This window comes from Antechinus flavipes, chromosome 2, assembly GCF_016432865.1.
Source record: "Antechinus flavipes isolate AdamAnt ecotype Samford, QLD, Australia chromosome 2, AdamAnt_v2, whole genome shotgun sequence".
NCBI classification, from domain to species: domain Eukaryota; kingdom Metazoa; phylum Chordata; class Mammalia; order Dasyuromorphia; family Dasyuridae; genus Antechinus; species Antechinus flavipes.
In genome coordinates, this window is record NC_067399.1 from 213,582,073 (window position 1) to 213,596,318 (window position 14,246).

Below are 14,246 nucleotides of genomic sequence, written 5' to 3' on the forward strand. Positions count from 1 at the left end.
TTTTACTTCATTGTGGTTTGCATCCATGAAAGCTTTCTTTCAATGTGTGTGTTATTTTCATTCTTGCTATTTTATAAAATGATAATACTCATAATCTTCCACTATCCTCTTCTTTAAAATCTGAAGGATGAGTTTATATCCTAAATCAATGCTGCTCTTTAGTGATCATCTCCTTGTTAAAGGAGGTGCTCAAGTTTTTTTAGAGTTTTCCTTTCTGATGGTATCTTTCATCTACTCTGAATGTGTATGTACCTATCAATTCACATATTGTCTCCTCTCAAAATAATGTCATTTCTTTGAGTTCAGGGGCTATGTTTGTCTTTCTTTGTATCTTAAGATTGCTACAATGCCTGGGAAACAGTTAAAAGTGGTTACTCAAAATTTGTTGATTTATCCATTAGGCCAGTCAATTTCCAAAGTCTTGTGTCCTTTTTATAACAATAGTCTGGCAATATATTTTTTCCATTACCAATTTTTAAGATCAATAGTATCTTTAAATAAGTCAGCTTATTTTGATTATACAGACATATAGTTTCATATTTAGAGTACAAAAAACTAAGCCAATATTTACAAATGCTGTAAAAATTGTGCACTTTGTAGCATTCTGAAAGAAAGGACAAGAAATGAACATGAGATACTAGAAATGTAGATCTAACAAAAAGTGACAGATGATTAAAAATAAGAAATAAGGAAGATTAAAGAAATCAAAGATTAATCCAATTTGGAAATGTTAGATTTCAGCAGCTAGAAGGAAATCAGTTTAGAAAACATCTATAGACAGAAATCTAAAGCTTGGAAAAGAACCTCTGGCTAAGAGAGAACTCTGTTCATCTTCTGCATAAAGTTGACATTTGAAGCAATGAGGGAAACTAAATTGTCAATGAAGACTTCTTATAGAGAAAAGCAGATGCAAAAACTTTGAGAAGAGAATCTAAGGAAGATAACAAAACCAAGAGGATGACTCAGAAACCAAGAGAGAAGACACTATCTACTATTTAGAGATGATAATCAAAAAAGTTAAAAGTTGTAGAGAATTTAAAAAAAGATGAGCAGTGCAATCAAGTAAATGGATTCATAAAATGGTTACTATCAACCCATAAAAAATAAAAGCTGTTTCAGTAAAACTGGGAAAGAACATAGATTTAAAAGGGCTTTTGTTTTTCAAGGGAGGTTGGGGGGAAAAGGGAACGGTTACTTCAACAAGAACAAGGAACCCTGTAACACTGAATTTCAGCAAAACATATGATACTAACTTTGAGAAATGATAATATAAATGTAACTTCCTAAAGGATCAGACACAGAAAAACAATAATATATTGTTGTCAAAAGGTTTCATGTCATTTACTCCTTTCTAAGTTCTAAGTTTCTAAGTTCAAGTACCAACTCCTAAAGGAAGTCTTTCTTGAATTATCCTTCTTATTCTCCCCTTTTTAAAATTATTATGTATTTACTTGTATGCTAACTTGAAAAATAAGTGCACTAAGAACAGAAGTTGTTTTCTATTTTTGTCTTTGTATCCCTAGTACCTTTTGAAGTGCCTTATAAATAATATGTACTTAATAAACATTTTTCAGTTGGAGATAGGCCTCTAGTGGAATTTTTGAGGGTTCTGTACTTCTTTGTTTAACATATTTATTAATTACTTACATGAAAGCATAGATGGTATGCTAATCAAATCAATAGATAACATAAAACTGCAAAGCATAATTAACAGATAACAAAATCAAACTAAAAGTACATGGATGAATTTGAATAAGAGTAAATGTAAATTTTAGAGTAAATATAAATTTTACTACTGGATTTTAAACAAAGCAAATATCTTACGTTTATAATAGGGTATATATTCATGTAAACAATATTTTATTATCATTAGTCCATTTTGTTATATTCATTTTGACTAGTATTTTATCTATAGTTTCACTGATAATTCTTTCTAATCATTTCAACCACCTGCCATAATTATTTTCTAAGTATAATTTATTTTGGCACACAAGTATAAAGTATTTTCCTAAATGTAGTCAACACCCACAAAATTGTAGGTCTTTGAAATACTAACACTGTTTATTTGTATATTGTTTGTATATACTTGACTGCTGTATTTTAAGTCTTACTTCTATAAGAAACAGTGGGTTTCAGTCTTTCACTGCCACAGATTAATCATCTAGTCTTGATAAACCCACAAATTTGTAATATTTAACAACTTAGTCGATAGGAACATAATTCCAAATGGCTAGGTGACCAACAATTCTATGAAATTTCAATGAAATATTATGTCTAGTAAATTATACATCATAATATCTAACATTAGCATTACTAAAAAAATCATTCAAAGGATATAGTCATTATTAGGATCTTCACAGATGAAAGATACAGTGAATAGTTATAATTACTATTATTTTTATTAAAATAGTAATTTTAGTTCAAAAGCAATTTTACTCATCTATTATTAAGCCTTTGTTTTTTAAACTTGACAGAGCAAAAACTTTTGAAATACAAATAACAAAGATGATAATAATACCTAAACTAATCTATTTATTTAGTGCTATACCATCACACTCCCAAGAAACTATTTTACTGACCTAGAAAAAATAACAACAAAATTCATCTGGAAGAACAAAACATCAAGAATTTCAAGGGAATTAATGAAAAAAAAAAAAAAAAAAGCAATTAAGGTGGCCTAGCTGTATCAGATCTAAAACTATATTATAAAGCAGCAGTCATCAAAACCATTTGAAACTAGCTAAGAAATAAATTAGTTGATATGGGGAATAGGTTAGGGTCACAGGACAAAATAGTTAATAATTACAGCAATCTAGTGTTTGACAAACCCAAAGACCCCAGATTTTGGGATAAGAATTCACTATTTGACAAAAACTGCTGGGAAAATTGGAAACTAGTGTGGCAGAGATGAGACATTGACCCACACTTAACATCATACACCAACATAAGGTCAAAATGGGTTCATGAACTAGGCATAAAGAATGAGGTTATAAATAAATTAGAAGAACATAGGATAGTTTATCTCTCAGACCTGTGGAGGAGGAAGGAATTTGTGACCAAATAAGAATTAGAGATCATTATTGAACACAAAATAGAAAATTTTGACTATATCAAGTTAAAAAGGGTTTGTTGGAATCCTTACTAACTGCTAAGTAATTAGAGTTGATCTAATCTTACAAGAAGATGTTTTGGGCAGAACCTGAAACAAGGTACTAAGTAGAACTACCCATAATCCCTCTCTCTGGAAGGAGCATAAATAGGCCAATGGGCCAGTCAGAGACTTCTTCGGAGAGGAAGACGCTACAAGTCGAGATTTCACCGGAATGACATGAAGAGTTGGAGCTGGCTGGAGGCTGAAGAAAGCAGAGGCAGAGGCTGAAGGACCAGACCTTTGGATTTAAAGACATTTGGAGAGAGCTCTTGGAACCAAGCAGAGAGATAGGCCTCTAAGCTAACCGGGCTATATTGGAGATAATAAAAGATCTGAACTTTTATCACCTGGCTGCTTTTTGAGAAGAAAAAGATCACAACATTTTGGCGCCCGAACAGGGACCGACAAAATCCTGATTCCAGGGAAGGCACCCAGAGAGAACTTTTATAATATTTTATAGAAGAACAAGAACCCCGCATTTGAACTCACAACATTTTGGCGCCCTGAACGTGGGACAAACAGATCCCTCAGTGGATTTCAGTGGAAAAGCTCCGATCCTGATTCAAGTGGAAAAGCCTCTGATCCTGATCCAGTGGAAAAAACTTCAACCCAGAAATTAGGGTGAGTGCAACAAAGAAATTTTGTTAGAAGAGTTAAAGTAGAATTTCATCTAAGATGGGACAGATATTTAGAAAACAGTCTGTTTCTGTTCAAGGAAAATGTTTAGAGAGCATTGTCAAAATTATGGAAAGCCAAGGTTTAATTATAAGTTTACAGCAAATCACTGAACTTTTACAAACTGTAAAGGACATATGTCCTTGTTTCTCTCTTGATAAGGAATTAGATCTAAATGAATGGAAATTGGTTGGAGAGGATCTTTGTCAATTCTATGACAAAAATGGGCCTAACTCAATAATTAATACATATAATGTAATACAATTGGCTATAAGAAGTTATTTAAGTGATAGAATGATGAAAAGAAAAGTACAGGAGGAAGAAATGCCAACTTTACTAGGTGAAAAGGAGGACGAATCAGATGAGAATGGAGTTAATTACAATTCTGAGTGTGATACTTCACAGCAGGAGGAATTAGATGATTCCACATCTCATGACCCTCCCCCTGCAATTAACCCTTCATGTGTGGAACAAGGGGGAGGGAGAGAGACAGAAACACAGTCAGCTTCTCCTGTAAAGCAGAATTTGACAAGATTAGAAAAAGCATTAATTAAAGCAAAAAATGAAGGAGAAGATATATCTGATTTTATAAATACATATCCTGTGATTGAAGAGCTCAACTCCTCAGGTCAAAAAGGGAGAAGATACACTCCTTTTAATTTGGAAAAAATTAAAGATTTGAAAAAGGGTTGCACTCTTTATGGGGCTACATCATCTTATGTGAAGATGTTACTGGATAATTTGTCTTATAAAATCTTAACCCCGAATGACTGGAAATCCATCGCTAAAACATGTCTTGAACCGGGACAAAATTTATTGTGGCTTTCAGAGTTTCATGAATTATGTAGGATTCAAGCCCAACGCAATGGGCAAACAGGAACTATTGGACAAATCACTTTTGACCAACTAGCTGGTCAAGGTCAGTATGCAGAGAGTTCAGAACAGATTTATTATCCCATAACAGTGTATGAGCAAATTTCTAAGGCTGCAATAAAAGCTTGGAATTCTCTCCCTGAACAGAAAGATGGAAATAATGCTTTCACAAAAATAGAGCAAGGTCCCAACGAACCTTTTGCAGATTTTGTGGGACGTTTACAAACAGCTGTAATAAGAACCACTGGAGACAATGCAGCAACAGAAATAATGACTAGACATTTGGCTAAGGAAAATGCCAATGAGATTTGCAAGAGAATTATATGGGGGCTAGACAAAAATGCTTCTTTAGAGGAGATCATTAGACGCTGTGCCACAGTGGGCACAAATGCTTATTATGCCCAGACTATGATGAACATGGAAAGACAAGGTCCTTCTTGGCAGAGGAATTCTAGAGAAACTCGTCGATGTTTTCATTGCAGAAAAGTTGGACATTTGAGAGCTCATTGTAGATATGGAGATAGAGTGAGAAGACAGGGTGAGAGAAAACCCAAAACCCCATGTCCAAAATGTAACCGAGGCTTTCACTGGGCCTCTAAATGTATATTGACCCAGAGGAATGAGAGGCAGGGCCCAGCTCTAAAGTATCAATCAAATGACAGGTGGGGCATGATAGCAGCTGAGGTTACACCCAGAGAGACTTTAGAAATTCAGAACTCTGATGTCATCAACCAACAGAAAAGCAATCAGGATTACAGTTGGGAAGAATACAGGCCTTTTAAGACAACAAGACAATATCCAATGCAAACAGCTCCAATGTAATTACCAGATGATGAGGAGAAATCCCAAAAGTGGTAAATAGAAGAGAATTAGATTAACTGCTTGGGGAAGAGGATCTGCTTATATTTCCACAGTTGGAAAAGGAATCAGATGGCTAACAATGAGACTGTCAAAAGAACTTTAAAATCTTCAGCTTTCAGTTCCTGAAAAACCAGCAAGAATCACTGGATTCCCTGAGATGAAAAATTGTTGATGAGACTTTTGCAGTACTTCAGGGCTTACAGGAACTATTGGATTCCTGGCACATGAACTAATGGACAATGGAATCCTATTGGACTGTTTCTAGGACTTATGGACATGTGTAAATTTTTAGGTTGATTCATGTTGTTACATTACTACTAGCCTGTGTTATATTGCTATGTACTTATGTAAATTATGTATAATGCCTCCCATATTGATGGATTTATGTATACCATGTATATCTGTTACAAAGTTCTGGCCCATATTGATGGATTTATGTGTACCCCTTCAGAAACCCCCTATGTTTTAAAACAAAAGAAAGGGGGAGATGTTGGAATCCTTACTAACTGCTAAGTAATTAGAGTTGATCTAATCTTACAAGAAGATGTTTTGGGCAGAACCTGAAACAAGGTACTAAGTAGAACTACCCATAATCCCTCTCTCTGGAAGGAGCATAAATAGGCCAATGGGCCAGTCGGAGACTTCTTCGGAGAGGAAGACGCTACAAGTCGAGATTTCACCGGAATGACATGAAGAGTTGGAGCTGGCTGGAGGCTGAAGAAAGCAGAGGCAGAGGCTGAAGGACCAGACCTTTGGATTTAAAGACATTTGGAGAGAGCTCTTGGAACCAAGCAGAGAGATAGGCCTCTAAGCTAACCGGGCTATATTGGAGATAATAAAAGATCTGAACTTTTATCACCTGGCTGCTTTTTGAGAAGAAAAAGATCACAACAAGGGTTTGTACAAACACAACTAAAGCAGCCAAGATTAGAAGGGAAGCAATAAACTGCGAAAACATGTTTACAGTTAAAGGTTCTTATAAAGGCCTCATTTCTAAAAATATATAGAGAACTGACTCAAATTTATAAGAAATCAAGCCATTCTCCAATTGATAAATGGTCAAAGGATATGACCAAATAATTTTCAGACAAAGAAATTGAAACTATTTCTAGTCATATGAAAGGGTGCTCCAAATCACTATTGATCAGAGAAATGCAAATTAAGACAACTCTGAGATAACCACTATAAACCTGTCAGATTGGCTAAGACAACAGAAAAAGATAAGAATGTTGGAGGGAATGTGGGAAAACTGGGACACTGATGCATTGTTGGTGGAACTGTGAACTGATCCAAAGTATTCTGGAGAGCAATCTGGAACTGTGTATACCCTCTGACCCAGTAGGGTTACTACTGGACTTATATCCCAAAGAGATCTTAAAGGAGGGAAGGGACCCACATGTGCAAAAATGTTTGTGGCAGCCCTTTTGTAGTGGCAAGAAACTGGAAACTGAGTGGATGCCCATTAATTGGAAAATGGCTAAATAAATTGTGGTATATGAATGTTATGGAATATTATTGTTCTGTAAGAAACGACCAGCAGGATGAATACAAAGAGGTTTGGGGAGACTTACATGGACTGACGCTAAGTGAAATGAGCAGAACCAAGAGATCATTGTACACAGCAACAAGAAGACTATATGACAATAAGTTCTGATAGATGTGTCTCTCTTCAACATTGAGATGATTCAAACCAGTTCCAATTGTCCAGTAATGAAGAAAGTCAGCTATACCCAAAGAAAGGACTATGGGAACTGAGTGTGGACCAAAACATAATTTTCACTTGTTTGCTTGCATTTTTGTTTTTCTTCTCAGGTTTTTTTTTTCTTTCTAGATCCAATTTTTCTTGTGCATCAAGATAACTGCATAGACATATATGCAAATATTAGATTTAACATATTTAACATGTATTGGACTACCTACCATCTAGGGGCAGCGAGGAGGAAGGAGAGAAAAATTTGAAAGGGAAGGTTTTGCAAGGATCAATGCTGAAAAAAATTACCTATGCATGTATTTTATAAATAAAAAGATATAATAAAAAAAATTTTAAATATAAATAACAAATTAAGTTGTTAATAACTAATACATTATTAAATTCAAATTTCAATCCAAATAACATACATAGGAGGATCTCAAGAAATTTTTTAAATGCTTTCTTTTCTTTCTCAATTTATAACACTAAACATGGAATACTTACTGCCTAAGCAGCTGTCTTCCTTGTTTCCACATTAACTGGCTATTTTGTTGTGGTTGTACCTCTGTTTCATTGCCTTCATCTGGAAAACATTAAATCATCATAAAATTAACATTTTACATGTGAGAGAACATCTCAGTTTATTAAAAAAAACAGTAAATTTTATAAGATTAAGAATATAAAGCAGCAGTGATAAAGATACACTTAAAAAGACAGATGTAAAATCATTTTAACACTTGATTTCTATCACTCAACTCTAATATAAAGTTTATTATTATTCAACTCTCCTAACAGCACCAGAATTGCTAAAGAGATTTCTTCTCTAACTTACACTGAATTAAGAGATTTTCTTTTCCAAGATGAACACTTAACCAAAACAAATTATATGAATTATAGCAAAAATGCTTGGTGAATCTCACAATCTACTATCAACAAGATGAAAATCACCAAATTAAAAGTCTACCTAAAAAATTGGGTAGACAACCCAATGTGGAAAACAGATTAGGAAAAAAATGACCTATTTAACATCTATTAGATTACCTGCCACTTAGGGGAGGGGATGGGAGCATGGAGGGGAAAATTTGGAACCTATGATTTGGAAGGATCAATGTTGAAAAATTATCATGCACATGTTTTGTAAATATAAAGATTTAATTAAAAAGAAAAAAGATGACCAATATTACACGCTTTCAAACCAAACGTATTATGTTTATAAACCATCAATTTGAAATCAAAAGTATCACACTTTGAAAATGATCCTTGAAGAAACATTTATCCTCTTCAGAACCTGCATTCAATAGTAGGCAACAACTACTACTTTAAGAAAAATTTATTTTTTATTATGAAGGCAATCATTAACAAATATAAAATACAAAGAATGTAAAAGAGGCTTATATGAATATCTGAATTTGTTTACTGTTGTTTTTGTTCTGAAGTTCTGTAGTCACATCTGACTCTTCAAGACCCTTTTTGAGATTGTCTTGGCAACAATACTGAAATGGCATGCCATTTCTTTCTTCAGTTCATTTTACATGTTGGTAACTGTCGAAGGCTAGATTTGAACATAGGAAGAAGAGTCTTCCGGGTTGTAGGCCCAGCACTTTATCTACTGTATTACATAACTGCTCAAACACCCACAAACTTTTGTTACATACAATTTTTAAAAGCTAACAAGTTAATAATAACTTTAACAAGATAGTAGCAAAACTCTGTTTTGGTTTCTCTGATTGCATTTTTTCCTTTTGTTTTTAATCTTTAAAAAAAGGTTTTATTGAAATGTTTTTCTTTTTTTAATATAGGCATACATATCTATCACTATCCACTAGTCTACCATCCACTATGCGCACGCCCCTCCCCGCCCCAAACACATACCCTTTCACTACATAGAGGACAGAACTTTCTTCTCAAAACTTTGTGTATAGTTCAATAAAACAAATTAATACAAATGTCATCTATTAGAATGCATTACTGGAGTTAGGAGGGGAGGGAGAGAAAAAAGAAGCACTTTTCCATAGTGTTTCTGGAGGTTTTGTACTCTAACATAGTTCTCAAACTATGTCATAGAATGAAAGTGAACGCATTTTTTCCTAAGCAGTTCTTAACAAAGCAATCTGAAACCATTAACCTTAATTGTTTCAGTCAGTCAAATGAGTAAGGAACAAGAAAAAAAATTAATTTTTGAAGTTCAATCAATGTATCACTATATTCTAAATAGGAATTAATATACAAATACATCTTTATATTTAAAAATTAATAATGATTATTTTTAACATTTTCATCAGGAAAATAATAAAGAACAGATAAAGTTGGCCAGTTAAACAAAATAGCTATATAATATACAGAAGTAAATAAACATAGAATATTGTTTGACAGACTGCAGCTGCTGGAGTTAAGGAGTCAGTAAAACAAAAATTGCTAGGAAAATAGAAAATACTTTGACAGAAATTAGGCTTTTATGAGGTAGTATCCACCTTTTTTGATGTCATGGACCCCTTTGGTAATCTGATGAAACTTATGCCTCTTTTTGGTAACTTATTTTAAGTATGCAAAATAAAATGTACAGGCAAAAATGCAAAGAAAATAAATTATATTTAAATTGAATTATTAAAAATATTTTTTAAAGATCTTAGATTCCATGGATAAAGGAAAACAATTTGCTTAGAGGTAGTAGGGGATGGGAATCTTCATGCCATGTTTCTGTGATAAAAATCTCATTTCCAAAAATAGGTAAGGAATTGATTCACGTTCATTAAAGAAAAAAAAAAAAAGCCATTCCCCAATTGATTAACTTATCAAAAAGTAATTTTCAAAGGAAGAAATCCAAGGTATCACTACCCATATGAGAAAAAAGTCCCAAATCACTAATAGAGAAATGCAAATCACAGTATAAAATAGGAGATAAATGAAGTTATATCAATATTTATATTTTCAATGAATGAAACAGCACCAAACAGCTGAAAGGCACCACTAAAATAATTTCAAATGAAAAAAAAAGTTTGATTCTTAATTTGAATGAGGTTGTAAACTTAGGTTACAGGAAATGTAGTGATAATAATAGTGAGTAAGAGAGAAAGAGAACGAAAAGGAGAAGACAAATAACCACCAAGGAAATTATGATTTCTTTCAGCATAATTCAGTTTCCCAACTTATCTCTTTTACTTTCTATTTTTATTGCAGCCTTGTCCAAAATTATGATTGCTGCCCTTCTTTTTTTTGTTTACTTGAATTATAATAATCTGTGCAAGCCCTTCATTTTAAATACATAAGAATCTTTATTTTTCAAGTATGTTTCTTACAAACAACATATTGTCAGATATTGCTCATTTATTTTGATCATCCTTTTTGTGGATATATCCATTTCATTGAGATTCAGATGTGAAGGAAACAATGTTTTTTTTTTAAATGTGAAAAAATGTTTGCTATATTTTAAACTAACCCTTTATTACCTATATGCATCTGAGCAAATCACTTTATTTTTCTGGGCTTCAGTATCCCTTCTGCAAAATGAAAGAAATGGGCATGGAGCCAAGCTGGCAGAGAATAGACAGGACTTTGTCTGAGCTCTTCCTGGTTTCCCTTAGAATTAACACCAGATCAAATCTCTGAACAATTTTGGAATGAGAGACCCCACGAATATTTGGAATGTAAAAATTTTCCAGGACAAAATATCTTGGAAGGACTGTAGGAAATGTCTGTCTCTATTTGGCAAGGGGTGAGGGGGAACGTGGCCCAGCCCAGGTGCAACAAAGTCATCCCACAATGAAGAGCCACGCCCTAGAATCTACAGGGAGGATCGTAATCAAAATACAGCACCATTGGCTATTCTATCCCTGGTTCTGAAGGCCAATGAATCAGCAGACTAGCTGTGAAACTTCCAATGCAACTACAGAAGGCAAATAGTGAGTCCCTGAATCCCAGCATAACAAGTGGGATTTGGCTAGGACCACCTAACATAGTGAAAAAGCCTGCATCATCACTGTCCCTATTAGAAATTTTCCTTCTGAGAACTGCCATGTATGCCATGTCAGCTGGTAGGGTGGACCCAGAAGATAAAAAGAGGCTTGGCCTCTGAAGCAGGAGGCTGTGTCTTACAGTTGTTTCCTTGAGATGGTGAGGGATGTGTCCTCTTGCTAGATCTTTTCTTAGGTCATAGCACTAACTCCAGGTGTCTCCCTTCTGTGGATCCACCTACACAGTGCTGAATGAGATAGGCATGGGATAATACCAGAGAAGAGTAAATATAAATAACCAGCTTTGCCACAGGCAGAAGAAGGATGCAGAGAGAATTAGAGAGAGGAAGAGATGTAGAGAGATTCAGGGATGCGCAGAGAGAGAGAGATGCAGAGACATACATACACTTGCTCTAGCTTCCTGCTAATCCCTGCTGAGATTATCAATAAAGGCAGGATGTTTGGCACTTTAACATTGCATAGCCCTGGCAATCAGTAACCTCAGAGGTTATAAATGGCACCCAAAGGACAGGGATGGGATTGGCTAGGGATCTCATGAGTTCAGCTGGTCCGATCATAGGAAGGGAGATGACACCCCAAGACTGATAAAGCAAGCCAAAAGTAGGTGTCATCACAGGAAGAGGCAATGGTGAAAGCAGGAAGTAGACAGAATTAGTTAGAATTAGGATGTATGTTACAGAAGGTAGCAAACGAAGGGAATTAGGAAGCAAGAATTTGGTGTGTTTGATAGTCCCCAGGAAAGAACATGGGCCCTTCAATTGAAGTGGAAGAAATTTAAGGAATTGAAGGAGGCAGTTAACACTTACAGGGTTGACTCTCTATATGTTAAGGAGCTGCTGGCTCTCCTAGCTTCCAGCAGTATAACCTTTCCCTGATTTTGTGGCTCACCTACAGATAGCTGCTGAATGGTTATTAGGTAAAGGAGAAGCAGCTGGTCTTCTTATCAGGAAATTAGCTAGAGAGAACACTAATGCCATTGCTAGAAATCCATGTCCTCCTTAGATAAGAACACAAGCCTTGAGATGATAAAAAGATATGAGAATACTGGCTCCAGTGTCTTTCAAACTTGAGTTCGCAAGTTCCTGTGTCCTAGTGCTCTGTTGAACAAGAACCATTACTTCATGAGGCAGTGGCCCGAGACGTCTGAAAACCTGGGATTAGGCATGCTGAAAATCAGTAATCTCTGAGGGAGAAGTTACAAGTGAGGATTGCCAGACCCCGCAAGGGAAGGTTCAACAGCCTCATTGAGAGACAGGAAGGTAGGAATGCATAATGGGTCAGGGTATAAGTTTGCCCATGATCATATTCAGTGGCTATAGTATATAAGTTAGAGAGCCAGATGGGTAGAATAGAAGTTAAGAGACTTGCAAGAAGAAATAGAAAGCAAAATTATTGCATGGGGGATCTCACCCTCTCTCTGTCAAAACTAAATAAATCAAACCACAAAATAAACAAGAAAGGAGGTAAATAGAATATTAGAAAAATTAGGTGTGACAGAATGAATGGGGATAGAAAGGAATATGCTTTTTTTCTCAGCAGCATATGGGATCTACACAAAAACTGACCATGTATTAGGGCATAAAAATTTCACAATCAAATACAGAAAGGCAAAAATAGTAAATTCATCCTTTTCAGATCATTATGCAATAAAAATTACATAATAAAGGGCCATGGGAAAATAAACCAAAAATTAATTTGAAACTAAGTAAACTAATCCCACAGAATGAGTGGGTGAAATAACAAACCAAAGAAATAATAGATTATTTCATCCAAGAGAATGGCAATAACGAGATAACATACCAAAATTTATGGGATAAAGCCAAATAAGTTCTTAGGGGAAAGCTTATATCTCTAGATGGTTACATGAATAAAATAGAGAAAGAAAATTTCAATGAATTGGGCAACTAAAAAAGCTAAAAAGAACAAATTAAAAGCCCTCAACTAAATACCAAATTAGAAATTCTGAAAATAAAAGAAGAGATTAATAAAGCTGAAAGAAAACTATTGAATTAATAAACAAAAGTAAGAATTGGTTTCATGAAAAACAACAACAGATAAAACCTTTGGTTAATTTGATTAGAAAAAGGAAAGAAGAAAACCAAATTACCAATATCAAAAAGTAAAAGGGGAACTTAACAACAATGAAGAAGAAATCAAAGCAATAAGTAGGAGCTATTTTACCTAACTGTATGCCAGTAAATCTGACAATCTAAGTGAAATGGATGAATATTTACAAAAATATAGCTTGCATAGATTTAAGAGGAGAAAATAAAATATATAAAGTCTCATTAAAAAAAAAAATTGAGCAAGCAATTAATGAACTCCCTAAGAAAAAATCTCCAGGATTTACAAATGTATTCTATCGAACATTAAAAAACAAGTAATTCTAATACTATATAAACTATGTGGGAAAAGAGATAAAAAAGGAGTTCTACCAAATTTCTTTTATGACATATAAATGGTACTGATACCTAAACCAGGAAGGGTTAAAACAGAGAAAGTAAATTAAACAGAGAAAGAAAATTCTAGACCAATTTCCCTAATGAATATTGATACATTTCTTGTGTCTTTAAACTTCCCTTCCTTTCACATTACTAACTTCAGGTCCTTATACCTGCAAAAGCCACATAAGTGATTTTCCTTTTCTAATCTTTTCCATGTTCACATAAGAATCAAATTAATACTACTAAAGCACTACCCTGGTTTTGATGCTTCCTTTTTGCAGCTAGAAAACACAAATTTCCTTATTTTTAGCTTCAAAGTCTTTTACAATTTGATTCTAACTTCTCTTCATTATTAGGTTTCAATCATAATGGTCCTCTTGCTGTTTTCCAACATCATCAATCCATCTCCCAGTTTTTGCACCGACTATCTTGTTTCTGAATGCTTCGCACAGAATGTGGAATTCTTACTACCTCTCATTTTCAGCTGTCTTCTTTTCAGTTCAAGTTTTGGAGGTACCTACTCCCTGAATCCTATCCTGCCCGCCACCCCCCTTTATTAGTATTCTCTCTTCTCCTTAAGT

At 34.4% G+C, this 14,246-nt stretch overlaps 1 protein-coding gene across 2 annotated transcripts in view; it reads right to left on the reverse strand.

The window, feature by feature from the left end:
• STRN (striatin) overlaps positions 1-14,246 on the reverse strand; it is a 164,028-nt gene that overhangs the window by 88,805 nt on the left and 60,977 nt on the right. For both annotated transcript variants that reach the window (XM_051976149.1, XM_051976150.1), the window contains exon 4: positions 7,755-7,833. In XM_051976149.1, the coding sequence (XP_051832109.1) occupies positions 7,755-7,833 (79 nt within the window). The remainder of the gene's footprint in view (positions 1-7,754; positions 7,834-14,246) is intronic.